General features: G+C 38.7%; 2 protein-coding genes across 2 annotated transcripts; one reads left to right on the forward strand and one right to left on the reverse strand.

The window, feature by feature from the left end:
• Positions 1–1,083: 1,083 nt before the first annotated feature.
• On the reverse strand, positions 1,084–2,628 carry med10 (mediator complex subunit 10). Its single transcript, XM_079879627.1, has 4 exons — positions 2,366–2,628; positions 2,095–2,178; positions 1,751–1,853; positions 1,084–1,464 (listed from the first exon to the last, which is right to left on the reverse strand). Exons 1-4 carry the CDS (start codon positions 2,485–2,487, stop codon positions 1,369–1,371), a joined length of 405 nt encoding a protein of 134 aa, XP_079735753.1. The 5' UTR covers positions 2,488–2,628; the 3' UTR covers positions 1,084–1,368.
• Positions 2,629–4,671: 2,043 nt separating this feature from the next.
• ube2ql1 (ubiquitin conjugating enzyme E2 QL1) lies at positions 4,672–14,434 on the forward strand. The gene is made up of 2 exons (XM_079879628.1): positions 4,672–5,754; positions 10,975–14,434. Exons 1-2 carry the CDS (start codon positions 5,047–5,049, stop codon positions 11,104–11,106), a joined length of 840 nt encoding a protein of 279 aa, XP_079735754.1. The 5' UTR covers positions 4,672–5,046; the 3' UTR covers positions 11,107–14,434.
• Positions 14,435–14,647: the final 213 nt, after the last annotated feature.

Consider the following 14,647-nt stretch of genomic DNA (forward strand, 5'->3'; position numbering starts at 1 on the left):
ACAAAGCCTGCAGGTTGCCCATGCACACCACCTCTCAAAGACGTATTTGGAAGTGTTTTTTTGTGTAACACTACTACGTCTGTCCTCCCACTACAGGTGTTGTGTTTGAGTGCTTACAAAAGATGAACTCTAAGAAAAAGGGCAGCTCTGAAAATTAAAAAGCAATGGAGAACTCACAGAGATAATTCTCTTCTGTGATGACCTTGTTCCACACACATTGAGACACATCTATACTCCCCTTTGTCAATCAATAATGTTTATCCATCTCTAAATGACTCTGCATATACTGTTTGTAAATCTAGCAGAAGTATTATTGTCATGGTAAAATAAAAATACAAATTTGAGCTGTTTAATTTTAAAATGTACACATAATGACATCACGCAACTGTCCGCTACATTCTTGTTGCATTGTATACTGTATTTGTCATTGCATTATACATTTCCCAAAAGTTCCTTTTTTAAATAGGCAGAGCATACTATGCAGTATGCAATCCACTATATTCCAGTCCAAACACTGGCTAAAAGTCTAAAGAGAGTCCTTTTGTGAAGGGGAGTGACTAATCGTACAGCAGATGTTCTGAGTTTGAACAGTCTTGAAAGACTTAAAGCCTTACAAAGGAGTTACAAAACCACCACCGATTGGACCAAAGGTATTTCAGACGCACGTTTAAATCTCCAGTCTTTGTTGCCCAAGTACAAAGCTTTACCATTCTAATGACCCATCTTTCAATGTTCAGAATGAGACATTCATAAAGAACGCCTCTGATTTGTCATCACATGAAAGACAGTCCTTAAATTGTCATCTAGGGTAAAGTCCCACTGTAAGCTCCCAGTTCAGCTCAGTCATGGCTCGTGAATAATGCCATGTGGTTTAAGGAGGACACGTACCAATCAACTCCATCACCACGGCACCAGACAAGTAGTGTGAGATTACACGCATGGCGAAAAAGAGCATGCCAGAAAGTAACTTGAGACCACTGGAGCCAATGCAACCGAATAAACACCCGATAAAGGTTATATAACAGCTTGCTGAAACGATTATACATTCAAAAACAACGTGGTCGATATAACAAAAAAGACTGGTTGTTGTGATTACACAAAATAATCATTTATTCAACTGAAAAATAAAAAATTATGCTGCGAAAATTACAATGCATGGAAAAAAAAAAAGCTTTTCACTGTTTCAAGGGTTTCTCAAAATATCCCTCAGTTTTCAAATTGTATTCTTGTGAATTACAAAGGCAAATACAAAGATGAAAAAGCTGTAAAAATTTGCATATTTGACTGATGAATTGAACCTTAAAAAACATGTTATATTAATATCAACATATGTACATCTTGCGTTTGAAGTGTTGTGGCACTGGTAAATCATGAAGGAGGGTCATCTCCATGAATGGCCTTATATTTAGCCATCTCTTCAGGAAAAACCTTTCCCAGCTCAGAAATGAGGAGGCTTTTAAATTTCTGGAGAGAAAAAGAGAAACCGCAAAATATTGTAAGAGGGTGAGATGATGTGCCTTTGTTTGTATTATTCAAAACATATCGGGAAATTGTCTATCTACAGCAGAAATGTATAAAGCAAAGAACTGTCTAATCTAGCATCTAACTGTCTATCTAATGAATATAATTACAATAACTATAAGCAGGAGTGGTAGCATAATTATAAAAAACTTATGTCCTTTTATAACAAATAACCTGCTGGCACTCCCAAATGAGTCATTCATTGTGTTAGTACTGGACCAATACTCACAGTCAAGGTGTCAATCTTTCCTTTGACCTGCTCATTTTTAGCCAAAGCTCTCTCTAAGCACTCCTTGGTGTAGAGTTGAGGGTTACGACCCTGATCAATATACCTGTGGGCACAGTGCAAAACATCAATAATCAATCATAGCAATTCATGTTTTTATACAGATGTGATATCTGATCTTTCTTGAATATAACAGGTATGTTCATTAAATTGGTACATAGAAGGAATGAGTGCAAAAGAAGGGTAATTTAAAACATAAAATAAAAAAGTCAATCAACAACAAAACATTTACAAGATGATTCAAGAAATAATCTCAATGTATCTCCATAATGAAATGTAATACTCACTCAAACACTTCCAACGGTACGTTGATATCATGTAGCTGCTGTCGGCATTTCTCAATGTCCTGCAGTCCTGTGATCATAAAATTCCTGAGGAAATAAATAACCCAATCATTTACAGGCTTTACTCGTGAGTCGTGACTGAATGAGGCAAAATGACAGATATTGAGCCAATAAAGTCTACAGCTAAAAACATCGCTATTACTTTCTAGATACGTTTTGTTTAAACCAACATGATGTTTGGGATTCGTGTTCAAAAAAACAGATTACAACTCACAGTTTCTGATTGAGTCCTGTTTGACTGCTAGGCTGAAAATCGCTGACAATAATTCCAAGCTGTCGTATGTTTTCGACGAATTTCTCGAGGTGTTCCTCGAGATTATCAAACTTTTCGGCCATGACGTGCTGTATTTTTAAATAAAGGTTAATTTTATCAAGATAAAACTATACAATTATTGACAAAAGACGGACATCAGCTCACGCAACGAAGCTTCCATGACAGCGTACTGCTTTCCGGCTGCGTTTCATCCAATAGCGAGTGAGAATGGACTGTTACCCTGGTAACAGAATCCTTCGTTGTGCTGTAAAGCGTTTCGAATTGCTGCAAAGTCATTGTTGAAAAAACGTTCCATATAATATAATTGTGAAATATTTTGGATTTACTCTGAAACAATTTCATTGACCAGTTTGACAGTATTACGCTAAATATAATTCAACATAACATATGGATGACATAATGTATTGGTTGATGGCCAGCAAGGTTCGTTCAAACACAAAAGATTAATGCAACTAGCCTACTGGTGCACTTACCTTTTCAATGCGAGGTTTAAGTGAAGAATGTGTATTGATTCATTGGAAGCTGATCATAAACTCGACCTCTTCCCAACCCAAACATTAGGCCAAAGACGCATTATTTATTTAGAGTTTTTATTATTATAATGCTGATAGCATCTTATATAATATTACAGTGATTTGTAGAAAACGCCAGGGAGAAAACAAGCAAATACACAAGGCTGTGCAATGATACAAAATTTTATTTATGAGATTTCTTTGTACCCAACAACATATAAAGCAGCCCTCATTTCAAATACAAGAGTTTAATTTTATATACACGGGTTTCTTGTATACAAACAATACCGGATGCGCGCGCATCCAGGAGGCAGAAAACCGCTAGCTGTTATGCCGAGTTCTGTAAAAGAACATTGTAATTAACGTAGATTTCGCATTGTTTGTAATTTCTTGTTGACTCAATAATAAATTGCAATTTCAGAGTTGGATCTGTTTGTGTTTCATATTAATATAACATTATGTAAAACGTCCAACTGTTTACGAATCAAAATCCGGACATACTGTGATGTATGTATGAATTATCATGTTAGACTAAGTTAGTAATGTAACAAATAAAATATAAAACATGAAATTAGATCATTGACAGTCTTATATATTAAGAATATATTACATTTTTTAGAAAGGATGTGAATTAAAACAACCACAGCAGGCAAGTTGATAAATTCTGTTAAATTTAAATTGACCAACTTATCTATTTGTTTTCTGACAGAAACGACTGATCTATATGACATTCTATATAGATCAGTGCAGGAAACACATGGAACGAATCACCGCTCCACATTTTGATTGACAGCCGTCACAACCTACTAGTGACCGTGTTTACTCCTTTCCTTTCAACCATTGGATAGGATTTAAAAAACGGCTGTTGTATTTATACTTCTGACGAAGCGCTGTTAAATATAGGTGAGAAACTACTCGGCAAAAATAATAAATAAAACTTACTCTGGTGAGATCTTGCCGGATCCCTACGCAATACATGACGATCTTTGGATTGTGGATGACAAGAAGTGGCCAGCAATTGTATGGCCTGATATATAGCCATAATTATCTTATTCAAGCAAGTGTGTATAACTTACAAGAGAAATTATTAGAGCGTACAAATCCCTTGATGCATACAACTACGTGCTATGTGGTCATGTGCAGCTCGTCAAATTATGAATAGAAAGAATAACATACAACTTCCTCCTTCTGTCCCACTCTTCCATTTGCCTAGATTTGGAATTACTTGCAACATGTATAATTTAAATGAGCAGATAAAACACAACAGATAGGCCTGCATGTAAATAAATTACGCAACAACTCCTTGGTATTTTGACTTAGCGACAACACCACCACTAACTGTAGCCTATGCTACTAGCCTAAACCCTTTACTCCAGTACGAAGACCGCGGGTCTTTCTGCCTCCTGGATGCGTGCGCAAGCAGTGATGACGTCGCCGAGAAATCCATGTATAGAAATTACATGTAAAAACGAAAAAAAAAAGAGAAAAAAAACATAGAATAACAATAAACAAATGCACAATACGCCAAATATGACTTGTCTTATAACAGAAAAATGTACTAACAATACAAGCGTTAATAATATAGATGTCGAGCAACGCGTTATTTATATTTCATCCACCAGCATCCAGACAAGTCCAGCGTCCAACGGCAGGATTGGTTAGGATGAGACTTCCGGTCTGTGATTGGACAGTTTAGAAGTCAATCACATAGCTGTTGCAACTCCAGCAAACAGTGATCAGGTCAAGGGCGGGACTTGTCGGAATACTGGTGTGAAGAAAAAAAATAACTCGTGCAGGACCCTTGATTACTCATTCCGTCCAGGTACAGCGGAAGCCAACTGACCTGAGGTGCTCCGCTCCCGCTCTTCTAATTCTTGTATGCCTGCGCCAGATTCTCGGTTCATTTTCTAGCAACGTTATCGCGCCTCCTGCAGCAGCCGCGGGTGTGCAGCCTCACAGGGAATTATAGGAGTAGGAATGCGTATTAAATGAGAGCTCTTGTGTTTCAGTGCACTCGCGGGGAGAAATGATGCATTGAGGAAGAGCTGCTTTGCGGGCGTCTTTTTTTCCGAGCTCCATTACACTCACCTCGAACGGCGAACCATCACAATGGCTACTCTTTTGAGAAAAATCGGGCTCATTCGACTGCACGACCGAGACACGGAGGACCCGAAGCATCACCACCAGGGCTCACTGAAAGGGACCAAAGGCAACCAGAAAAACAACAACACGAAGCACTGCAACACCAGCAACGAGACCAACAACATCCTCAGCACGCCCGAAATCAAAGCCAGGCGCTTCGACGTGTCCGGCAAGGACAAGCCAGCCGTCAAACAGGACAAACCGAGCAAGGACACGAAAGAGAAGCAGTTAACGGCTGGCAGTAAGGCGACGAGCGGCTCCGTGATGCCCCCGCCGGCGGCGAACCGACAGCACTGCACCCAGGTGCGGACGCGGAGGCTGATGAAGGAGCTGCAGGAGATCCGGCGGCTCGGCGACAACTTCATCACGGTGGAGCTGGCGGACGATAACCTGTTTGACTGGAATGTCAAGCTGCACCAGGTGGACAAGGATTCCGCGCTGTGGCAGGACATGAAGGAGACCAACACCGAGTACATACTGCTGAATGTCACCTTCCCCGACAATTTCCCCTTCTCTCCGCCGTTCATGCGCGTCCTCACGCCGCGGCTGGAGAACGGATACGTGCTGGACGGCGGCGCGATCTGCATGGAGTTATTAACGCCCCGCGGCTGGTCGAGCGCTTACACCGTCGAGGCCGTGATGAGGCAGTTCGCTGCCAGTCTGGTGAAAGGACAGGTGAGGATGGGTTATTGCCATAGCAGCGTTGATTTCTTCTCATCTCATGTTTCTTGACGCCATCCTCCATTTTGGCATCGGCGCACAGGTGAAAAGCGTGAAAAAACCATGCAACGTCCATTCAATGCGTTGTTACTCTGTTACATATGTAACTACGAAGTAAAACAGAATAAAACATGCCTTCATGTCGTTCCAGACCGGTATGGTTTTATTTCTACCCAAAAGATACCCCGGTCTCCATTCACTTCCATTGCATCTTTTTCCATACATCAGTCTTATAAATAAAGGTTCTTTATTGGCATCAATTGTTCTATGAAGAATGATTCTATGAAGAACATATATGCAACCTTCAATTGTACATAAGGTTCTTTAAATGAAGAAAATGTTCTCGCTGTGAGGAACCCCATTTGGAACCTTTGTTTTTACGAGTGCATTGAAGTATATGGTGGCTGAGGCTGTTTTTATCTTCCACGCCACACCAGTTTGGAACAACATGAGGCAGAATTGTCATTTTTGAATGAATTCTATCTTCAGCAAAGAACCATTGGTTATCAAGAACCGTTTTGGACCTCTATATAAGGTGCTTAATTTGTCTTTATGGTTCTGTGGAGATTATTAAAGCTCCTGATGTTCCATTGGAGGTTCTTCTGATCAGCGTATTGGTTCATCCATTAACAGAACAAAGCGAAGACTTCTTGGATTTATTGATGCTAGTCTAGGATATATGTGATTCTCTGAAGTACCATAAAAAAGGTCATCACATTGCACTGTAGGAACTTTAAAAAGAGTCTCTTATGTCATCAGAATAAAAAACCCATTTAGGCACCTTTATTTTTAAGAGTGTAGGGTGAAGTGTGGGTTTTGCTGTGGTTGCAAGCCAACAGAATTATAATCTGGTGCTATTTCGGGCCATTTTTCTCAAGAGTGTACTGCAGCCTGGATCTTAACTAGTAATGTGATTAGATGGGCTCCATAGATAGATCACATCGGTCATTAGATAGTCCCTTTATAAGGATGATTGCAAAGACCAGCGTGAGTAATGGAAATGGATGAGAATCCATAATGAAGCTAGAGACTTGCCATTAACCCTCTGCTGTAACTTACCTCAACCTGTCAAGAGCTTTAAAATGCCAAATTCATGATGAGTCTGAGGCAGCGGTGACTAGATAACAATTTTCCCCAAATGACCCAAAGCACTCAAGGGTAATTACAGTTTTAGTTGCCACTGACACAACAGACCCCCAATTATCATGCAGCTATTGTATTATAAAAGGAAAGGACAGGCCACATTTTGCTGCTGAGCATTCGTGGTTTATCATGGTTTAGCTACTTTGGAGAATTTTAGCTTCACTGAATCGTTCATTCATTCACTTCATTCACTTTTAACTTAATGTGCTTTGACAATCTTTTAAATTTTAAGTTTGTTTTTGTAGTTTTTCTTTGATTTTGGGAGATATTTCTGCATACCAAAGCTCAGACATTTGCTGTTTTTTAAGGCTTTCTAAATCAGAATAAATAAGCCATAAAACTATTGGGTCCCACTTTATATTAGGTGTCCTTACTAACATTTAGATTAATAATTTTATACAATGCACTTCTTGTATACGTAATTTTACTCTGTACTATTGCTAATGCTTAAGACCATTGCATGCATTGACCAATAGGCTATAGATTGGAAATGAAAAGACCTGTCATGTGTCTCTAATCAAGAGTATATTCTGCCTTACTGTAAGAGATCATCAACTATATTGCTTCTTTGTCATGTTAAATTTACAGACAACTTCCCTTTTGACATGAGACTGTAAGCAGCATCAAACAGGTATACGCTTCATGTGATGCTATGATGCAAAGAGCAACTCTGTTTACCCTTATCTGGCACATGTCGGTTACATAATCCCTACCGTCTGTGTTGTCCCAGAATGCACAGAGGCCGAGCGAGACCATTGACTGATCTCAATTCACAGGATTACCCATCCGGCACTTCACACGGGTACTGCGTTGCACTCTATACACACCAAACCAAAATAGCGTAGGGAGACGTCAGTGATGCCCTTAGCATGCTGCAGGGAAAACGCTGATGCAAATAACCTGGATTAACATCGGCACGACTCCCCACGCATTCTCGCTTTCGTCCCTAGCGCTTTCCACCGTTGCCTCTCAAGCATGAGAGAAGCGATTTCCAAGAGAGACCGTAAACAGAATAAAGCTTAATTAAGGCTCCATTGGCTCCTTTTAATCCAAAAATCACAGGCTTTTCTGAGAGGATGGGGCAGGCTTTTCTCGATTGAGCACAGGCGGTTACTTCTGGGCCATTAGATCTCATCCTGACTGATAGAGCCTGAGGGAAGAGCTGGCTATTTCTGTCTCACTGTCCCTGCTGTCTTACATCAGCACTGGCACTAGACTGACCTCAGTCCTGGGGCATCTGAAAGCACATCCTTTTTGCTCATTTAGTGGATGCTGGGTCTGTGAGTTCTCATACGTAGCCTGTAGTGGCATATTTGGATGGTTGTGGATTGCATGCCAAACCTAATCCTTCGACTGGTCTTAAAGTATAAATTTACGCCAAAATTTATAAATTTGGTCATTGATTTCGGTGAAAAAGAATTCGATTTTAGAGCAGCTTAGACGTCCAACTTTGTTGGAAAGGACATTCTGCCTACGTCTTATTTTGTGTTTCACATTGTTTGAACATTGTGAGTAAATAATTTTTTGGCCTTTTTAAAAAAAAAATTCAAATAGGCATTTGGTCTAATTTTATTTTTAAATATGCCATTTGTTCTGCCTATGCAGAGGCGTACATGTGTCTCACTGTCACACCTTAGCTTGTTTAAAATGTCTACCCCGTTATAAAATCATTTGTTTGGTTTGGTCATGCCAGGTTGTTGGCTGGTATTTTAAGGATGTCAGACCAAAAACATTGGCAGACTGCAGAACAGGATTTAGAGTTTGATAAATACTTTTCCATTTGCTATACAAGTACCTGGTCTTATTGTGCATGATTCATGTACATTATTCCAAAAAAAACAAAACTTTGCTTTGCTAACCTTTAATAAACATGTAATGATGCCAAACTCCCTTAATTAAAAAAGATAAACCCAACCCCTACATCTATCTATCTATCTATCTATCTATCTATCTATCTATCTATCTATCTATCTATCTATCTATCTATCTATCTATCTATCTATCTATCTATCTATCTATCTATCTATCTATCTATCTGTCTGTCTGTCTGTCTGTCTGTCTGTCTGTCTGTCTGTCTGTCTGTCTAAGACAGATAAGACATAAGTAAGGGGGATCCCATTTCTTTGCCTTGCAGCATTAAAAATCTCTTTTTTTAACTTTGAAATGATCACTTCAGGGAGGAATGACATACTATGAGAGCTGGATGTTTTACTGTGGGATGCCGCAATCATGGATGCACCATTGCATCATTTATATTCCCATTATCCTTTACCAGTGATCAAAATGGCTGAACCTGGTGTTAAAATGGTCTTGAAGCTTGTTTAAATAATTCAGCCTGAGGTTTTATCACGCACAGCCTCTTGATTTACTGTGTCTTCAAAGCTCAGAGCAGTCGGCTTTGAAATTGAAAATTGGAAAACCTCTGAAAATGGAGCACCAGGACCATTTAATCACACCATAATCTGTCATTCACACATCTGCTTCTGCATGTCAGTTACACAATATATGAAAAAACAGGTCAATAAATCTGGTATCAGACTACACACACCTAGAGGCCTAGAGGTTGATTTTGGCATACTAGACTGATCTGATTTAAGCATCTTTGATTGTTTGTATAGAAAACCTCAGACGGCTTTTTTGGGACTAAAGGGATTCACTTATAAGTACAATCATATACATGTATATAATTTATAGGGTTAAATTCGTTTTCTTTGCACATTACATGGAATAGTGCAATTGCAAATAACTCATTCAGCTCAAAATTTAGCATTGGTCAAATTACAAGTTAACATACTGACCTGCTCAACATTCAGAAAGGACCATAGTGTTTACACTCTTCAGGGTGTATGAATGTCTTACGTATAGTTGTTTGTTTGTATATTAAACTGGCATAGAAACCAATGTAACATGATTAAATTACACTTTACCTTTAAATTGTTAGACATGAATTATATTTGAAAGTTAAATGTTGTGTCCAACAGGAAATGTCACAATCCATTAAGATCATTGGTCATTTGTAATTTTTCTCTTGGACACACATTCCATGTACTGCCCTATGTTTAAGTTAAGAGGATGTTGAAGAATGATACTTTTCTGCTTCCCATCTCTTGAAATATAATGGATACGTTTAAGATTACGTATAGTGTGTCTCTCTGTAGCAGGTAGATATGTAATAGCTGAGAGTCATTTAGGTTGAACAAAATCTATCAAATTGCAAAATCTGACTTTAGAGTGCATATCCAGGAATCATAAACTTCTTGTCAAAATGTTTGGATCGTTGCAGCCGATTCTGGACAAAAGCGCCTATTTAGACAGGAAGAGACGTCTGATTTGCATGTTAAACTGTAAAATAATAATGAGAGAATTCCAAGACCAAAGCAGATTATCCAGGTGTCCTCAAAAATCTCATTATCTACAAAGTGCTTCAAAAATCTTTCAAAAATGTTATAATATTATTAAATAATATTCACCAATATTGTAACATAATATTCACTGCAAAATTGATCTCTGAAGTTTAGATACAATTTCTTTTGCATGTTCATGTTCATATTTATTATTTTCTATCTATCTATCTATCTATCTATCTATCTATCTATATATATATATATATATATATATATATATATATATATATATATATATATTCATAATATAGTTGTTATATATTCAGCAGTTATACACTGATATGATTATGAAGTATTAATTTATGTAACATTTTATATTTTTAACAATATTCATATCCAACTATCCAAAAATGTTCTATAAAGTTTAGATAAAAATTTGTATTGCGTGCTTATATTTATAATTATATAGCTTATGTTGTTGTTACATCATTTATAATATATTTAGCAAATTGTATGCTGATATGAAGCATTACATTTTTTATTTTTTATTTTTATGATTAGAATATTGTTTTGAGCACCTCATCCAACAATTCCATTTCCAGTATTCCTTTTGAAGATCATTAAATTCAGTATGTTTCACTTTGACAGATGAAAATCTTGATTTCTCCAAATGTTGTTTTCTCTTTAGGGTCGTATTTGCAGGAAAGCAGGCAAGTCTAAGAAGGCCTTTAGTCGCAAGGAAGCTGAGGCGACCTTCAAGAGCCTTGTCAAGACCCACGAGAAGTATGGCTGGGTGTCCCCTCCCGTGTCCGACGGCTGATGTCGCGATCCCGACATGGCTTTTTTCAGTTGGGTTTTCTTCTTTTTCATCATCAAACTTAACTACGAAAAAAAACAAAAGCTAGGGCATCATATCTTATACATCAACGTGGCACATTCACCATCACCCAGTCCTTCACTCTTCTTCATCGAGGTGCCATGGACCGAACACTCGCTGCGACATCACAATTACTCATGAGTGTGGGCGTCACTGCAGCTACATACAGCTAAGGACTCTGGATATGATTGAGGCTCCAAGCAAAGTTAAATGTGCACCAATCCCACATCCTCACTCTATATCCTTGTCTATCTGTCTGTTTTGCTTATTTTCTTCGCCATCCAATCCCTCTTTCCTTTTATAGCTGACAATGCATTGCACTGAACAGCATCAGACTTGCCTCCATTTACATGCAAATGACTTTGTTAACACTTAATAGATAAGCAGATCATTACACTACATTTGAGGTTCGGTTTTTCTGGTTTCCTCCTCATCGGCTGTGCTGTTTTTCACAGTTGGATGCAACATGATGATTGTAATTTATGTAGAGCTGTGCTCTTTCTTTTCCTCTGTACGCGTGGCAAAATTTAGACATCACTGTGTTGCGTAGCTGGTCATTGATTTCCAATGGAGAAAAAATACTCTAGGTCTTTGTTCAGACAGGCAGCAAATATCTGATTTTTCAAATTCAATTGTTTTTTTGAAGTCTGAACAGAAAAAAAGCCAGTTTACAAACCCATATGTGTTCAAATACAATGAGAAAGTCTGGCATCATGCTAATGCTTACATCAATACAATGGCAACCAACATAATCTGAACCAACACCAGATTTCATCACTTATAAAACAATGGACTGCCAGTCCTAAAGATCGGATTTGAAAAATTGGATAGATACGCAGTCTTTGTTGCTTATGCAGAGGTCAAAGAAAAAAAATGTGAACCACCTCTATTGGTCATTCTATTATTTGTTTTTGGAGAAGACCAAAAGCTCTTAATTCTGATGATTTAGATACCAGATGGCATTAACGAATGTCGACATCCCAATGGGATCTTAGTATTGGCGACAGAGAGAGGCATGTGACAGACATGGTGATGTTTGCACATGAGATGCTGAGTGTTCATCGTGGCATCTGTCCCCATGGAGCTCTTAGCGACAGGACAATGCCGATTGAGCGGACCCACCCCTTTGTGAGACAACATAGGGAATTACTGTAACTTGGCACCTTCACATGCCGATGCCACAGCTGATGCCCCAAACACGATCAAACATTAATTGTGCTGATTCACTCGTACTATTTTGGCTCATCGATCGATACGCTCGTGGTTGTGGGCCCCGATTCATCCGCCTTGCACTGACTCTGCATCACTGTGCTGTGTGCTTGATCAATACTAGACTAGAACAACAGTAAACAGGACAAAATGGCCGACAGCCCAGGATATAAGGTCTCATGACTATAAACATCGCTCTCGAACTGCGTAAATCAACGCACAATCTCAGTTATGACTTAAAACCTGGACTGGTAGCTGGTGCCGCTACTGTTGACAAGAGCCAGATGAAGAAGGACAGAGATGGAGAGAGAGAGAGAGACGCTGAGGGGGCGACTTCTTTGTTCAGAAACCTTGAGGAATGAGGGCGGCTCGTTTAGTTGCCTGATTGATGCTCCGAGAGAGCTGCAGCTCGACGCCTTGATGTTTATTGACTTCTCCTTCAAATGTCAGCGTGAATCCAGAACGGCTCAGATTGCATCTTGTGAGCAGTGAGATTTTAGACCCCACCCCACCCATGGTGCTCTTCATACGGTGTGTGAAATACAAATGACACAATAGTCGAGAAGGCAAAATCATGGGTGTTGCTGACATGAAGATTCTGTCATTTTCTCGCCTTGATGATGTTCTTTCTTCAGTGAAACACTAAAGGAAAAATGCTGAAGTGTTGTACTGGCTGCTCTTTTCCATTAAATTGTCAATCTCGAAAATAGTCTTTCGAAGCCATAGATGAGAGTAAAGGCCTAGGTAAAGAACTAAGAAAGTCTTGCGCTTCACTGTCCGTGTCCATTCAAATCTGGCACATTTAAACTCCACGAGTCAAATTTGATGTCAATGTTGTCATTGACATGATAAATCCTGATTTTGAAATTTGAATATGTGGAAATGTCAATGAGATACCGTATAAGAGCTACGGCGAATGGGAAGATTATACAAGATCCCACTTATATTGGGATTTTGTTGGCAACCCAAAGTTATCATGTCTTCAGAAGACTAGAATATAGCGTTCACAACCGTTGACCAATATTATTATACTTTATGGTGAACTTGACAGCCCCAATCCACATCCATGTTTACATGGAGAACCACCATAGAATAGAATGACCATATATATAAAGAATGACCATTACATTCTTCAAAATGTCTCCTTTTATACTACAGAAGAATGTCAGTCATACTGGTTTGGAATGACGTTAGGGTGTGTAAATGATGACGGACCTGTCATTTTTGGGTGAAAAATATTCCCTTAAAATTATGCTTCAAGGTTTGAAAAATCATAGAAGACCACCCTCAAGAAATTGTTGTGAGATGCTGTTTCATATGGTATTTTGAAGGTAGTCTTCTCCAGACATGAAACAGTATGTGCCAAATGCTTAATGTACTTTGTCACCATTTCCTTGTGTGTTTTCCCGTGTGTAACTGCTGCGCTCTCAGTAGAAAGACTCTCTGCTATTACTGACGATTTCAAATGTTAGATGAGAAGCTGCTAATTAATTTAAAACAAGGACGAAGAAACTGATGTATAAATGATACAACAGCAAATGCTGATGCCCTGAAGGAGGAAGGAGGCGAAACAACACTGTTGATCCGTTACTGATATATTTATTTCTGTCTGGTAGCTTTTTGTGTTATTGATATTAAGGTTCTCTAATGTCCAGTGCTTCAATCTGGTGGAAAGCACTACATTTTGCTGTATCCTGGTCATCGAAATTAAAAAACACGCTGGTCACTGGACAACCTGTAATTGGTGTTCGTATCACTGCAGTGATTGTAAAAACATCGCGTAAACCCTCGTGGGTGGCTTATTGCAGATTTCTGTCTAGTCGCAAATGGTATCTCTTATCACTACTGAAGTGCATTTGGTCTTCTCCAGACTCTGTTTGGACATTATTGAGAAGTGGTCGTGTGTTTTCCTATTTAGCGAGAGGAGATACTATACCAAGGACTTATTATAACCAGTCAAAAATATCGCGAAATTGGATGTTTTCCGGTTTAAAGCATAATTTTGTGATATAGTTTAGATCAGTAGTTTGCAGAAACTAACTAACAGAGTTAATCGTCCAAACGAGTGAGATGATTCTGTTGTATTATATCTGCATGTGGTCTGTGATTGTTAGCTAGCTAACTTGTTTTCTTTTTCTTTTTTCAAAAAAAAAAGCAAGAAAGTAATGAAAAAGAGCAGAAGCCGCTTCTTTGTATTTCTTTTCCCTCCGTTGGTTCAGTTTGTCCTAATTTTCTTTATTAATGTCTTTAAATGTCAAATTGTGTTCTATGAATG

This window comes from Squalius cephalus, assembly GCF_949319135.1.
Source record: "Squalius cephalus genome assembly, chromosome: 8".
Taxonomy (NCBI): Eukaryota; Metazoa; Chordata; class Actinopteri; order Cypriniformes; family Leuciscidae; genus Squalius; species Squalius cephalus.

Excerpts from the sequence above, each read along its gene's own strand:
- med10 (XM_079879627.1), bottom strand. The coding sequence starts at position 2,487 with ATGGCCGAAAAGTTTGATAATCTCGAGGAACACCTCGAGAAATTCGTC. Across the intron at positions 2,179-2,365 it reads ACAGGACTCAATCAGAAACT|GAATTTTATGATCACAGGAC; the intron begins GTGAGTTGTAAT and ends TTATTTCCTCAG. Across the intron at positions 1,465-1,750 it reads GAAAGATTGACACCTTGACT|AAATTTAAAAGCCTCCTCAT; the intron begins GTGAGTATTGGT and ends TTTTCTCTCCAG.
- ube2ql1 (XM_079879628.1), top strand. The coding sequence starts at position 5,047 with ATGGCTACTCTTTTGAGAAAAATCGGGCTCATTCGACTGCACGACCGA. Across the intron at positions 5,755-10,974 it reads CCAGTCTGGTGAAAGGACAG|GGTCGTATTTGCAGGAAAGC; the intron begins GTGAGGATGGGT and ends TTTTCTCTTTAG.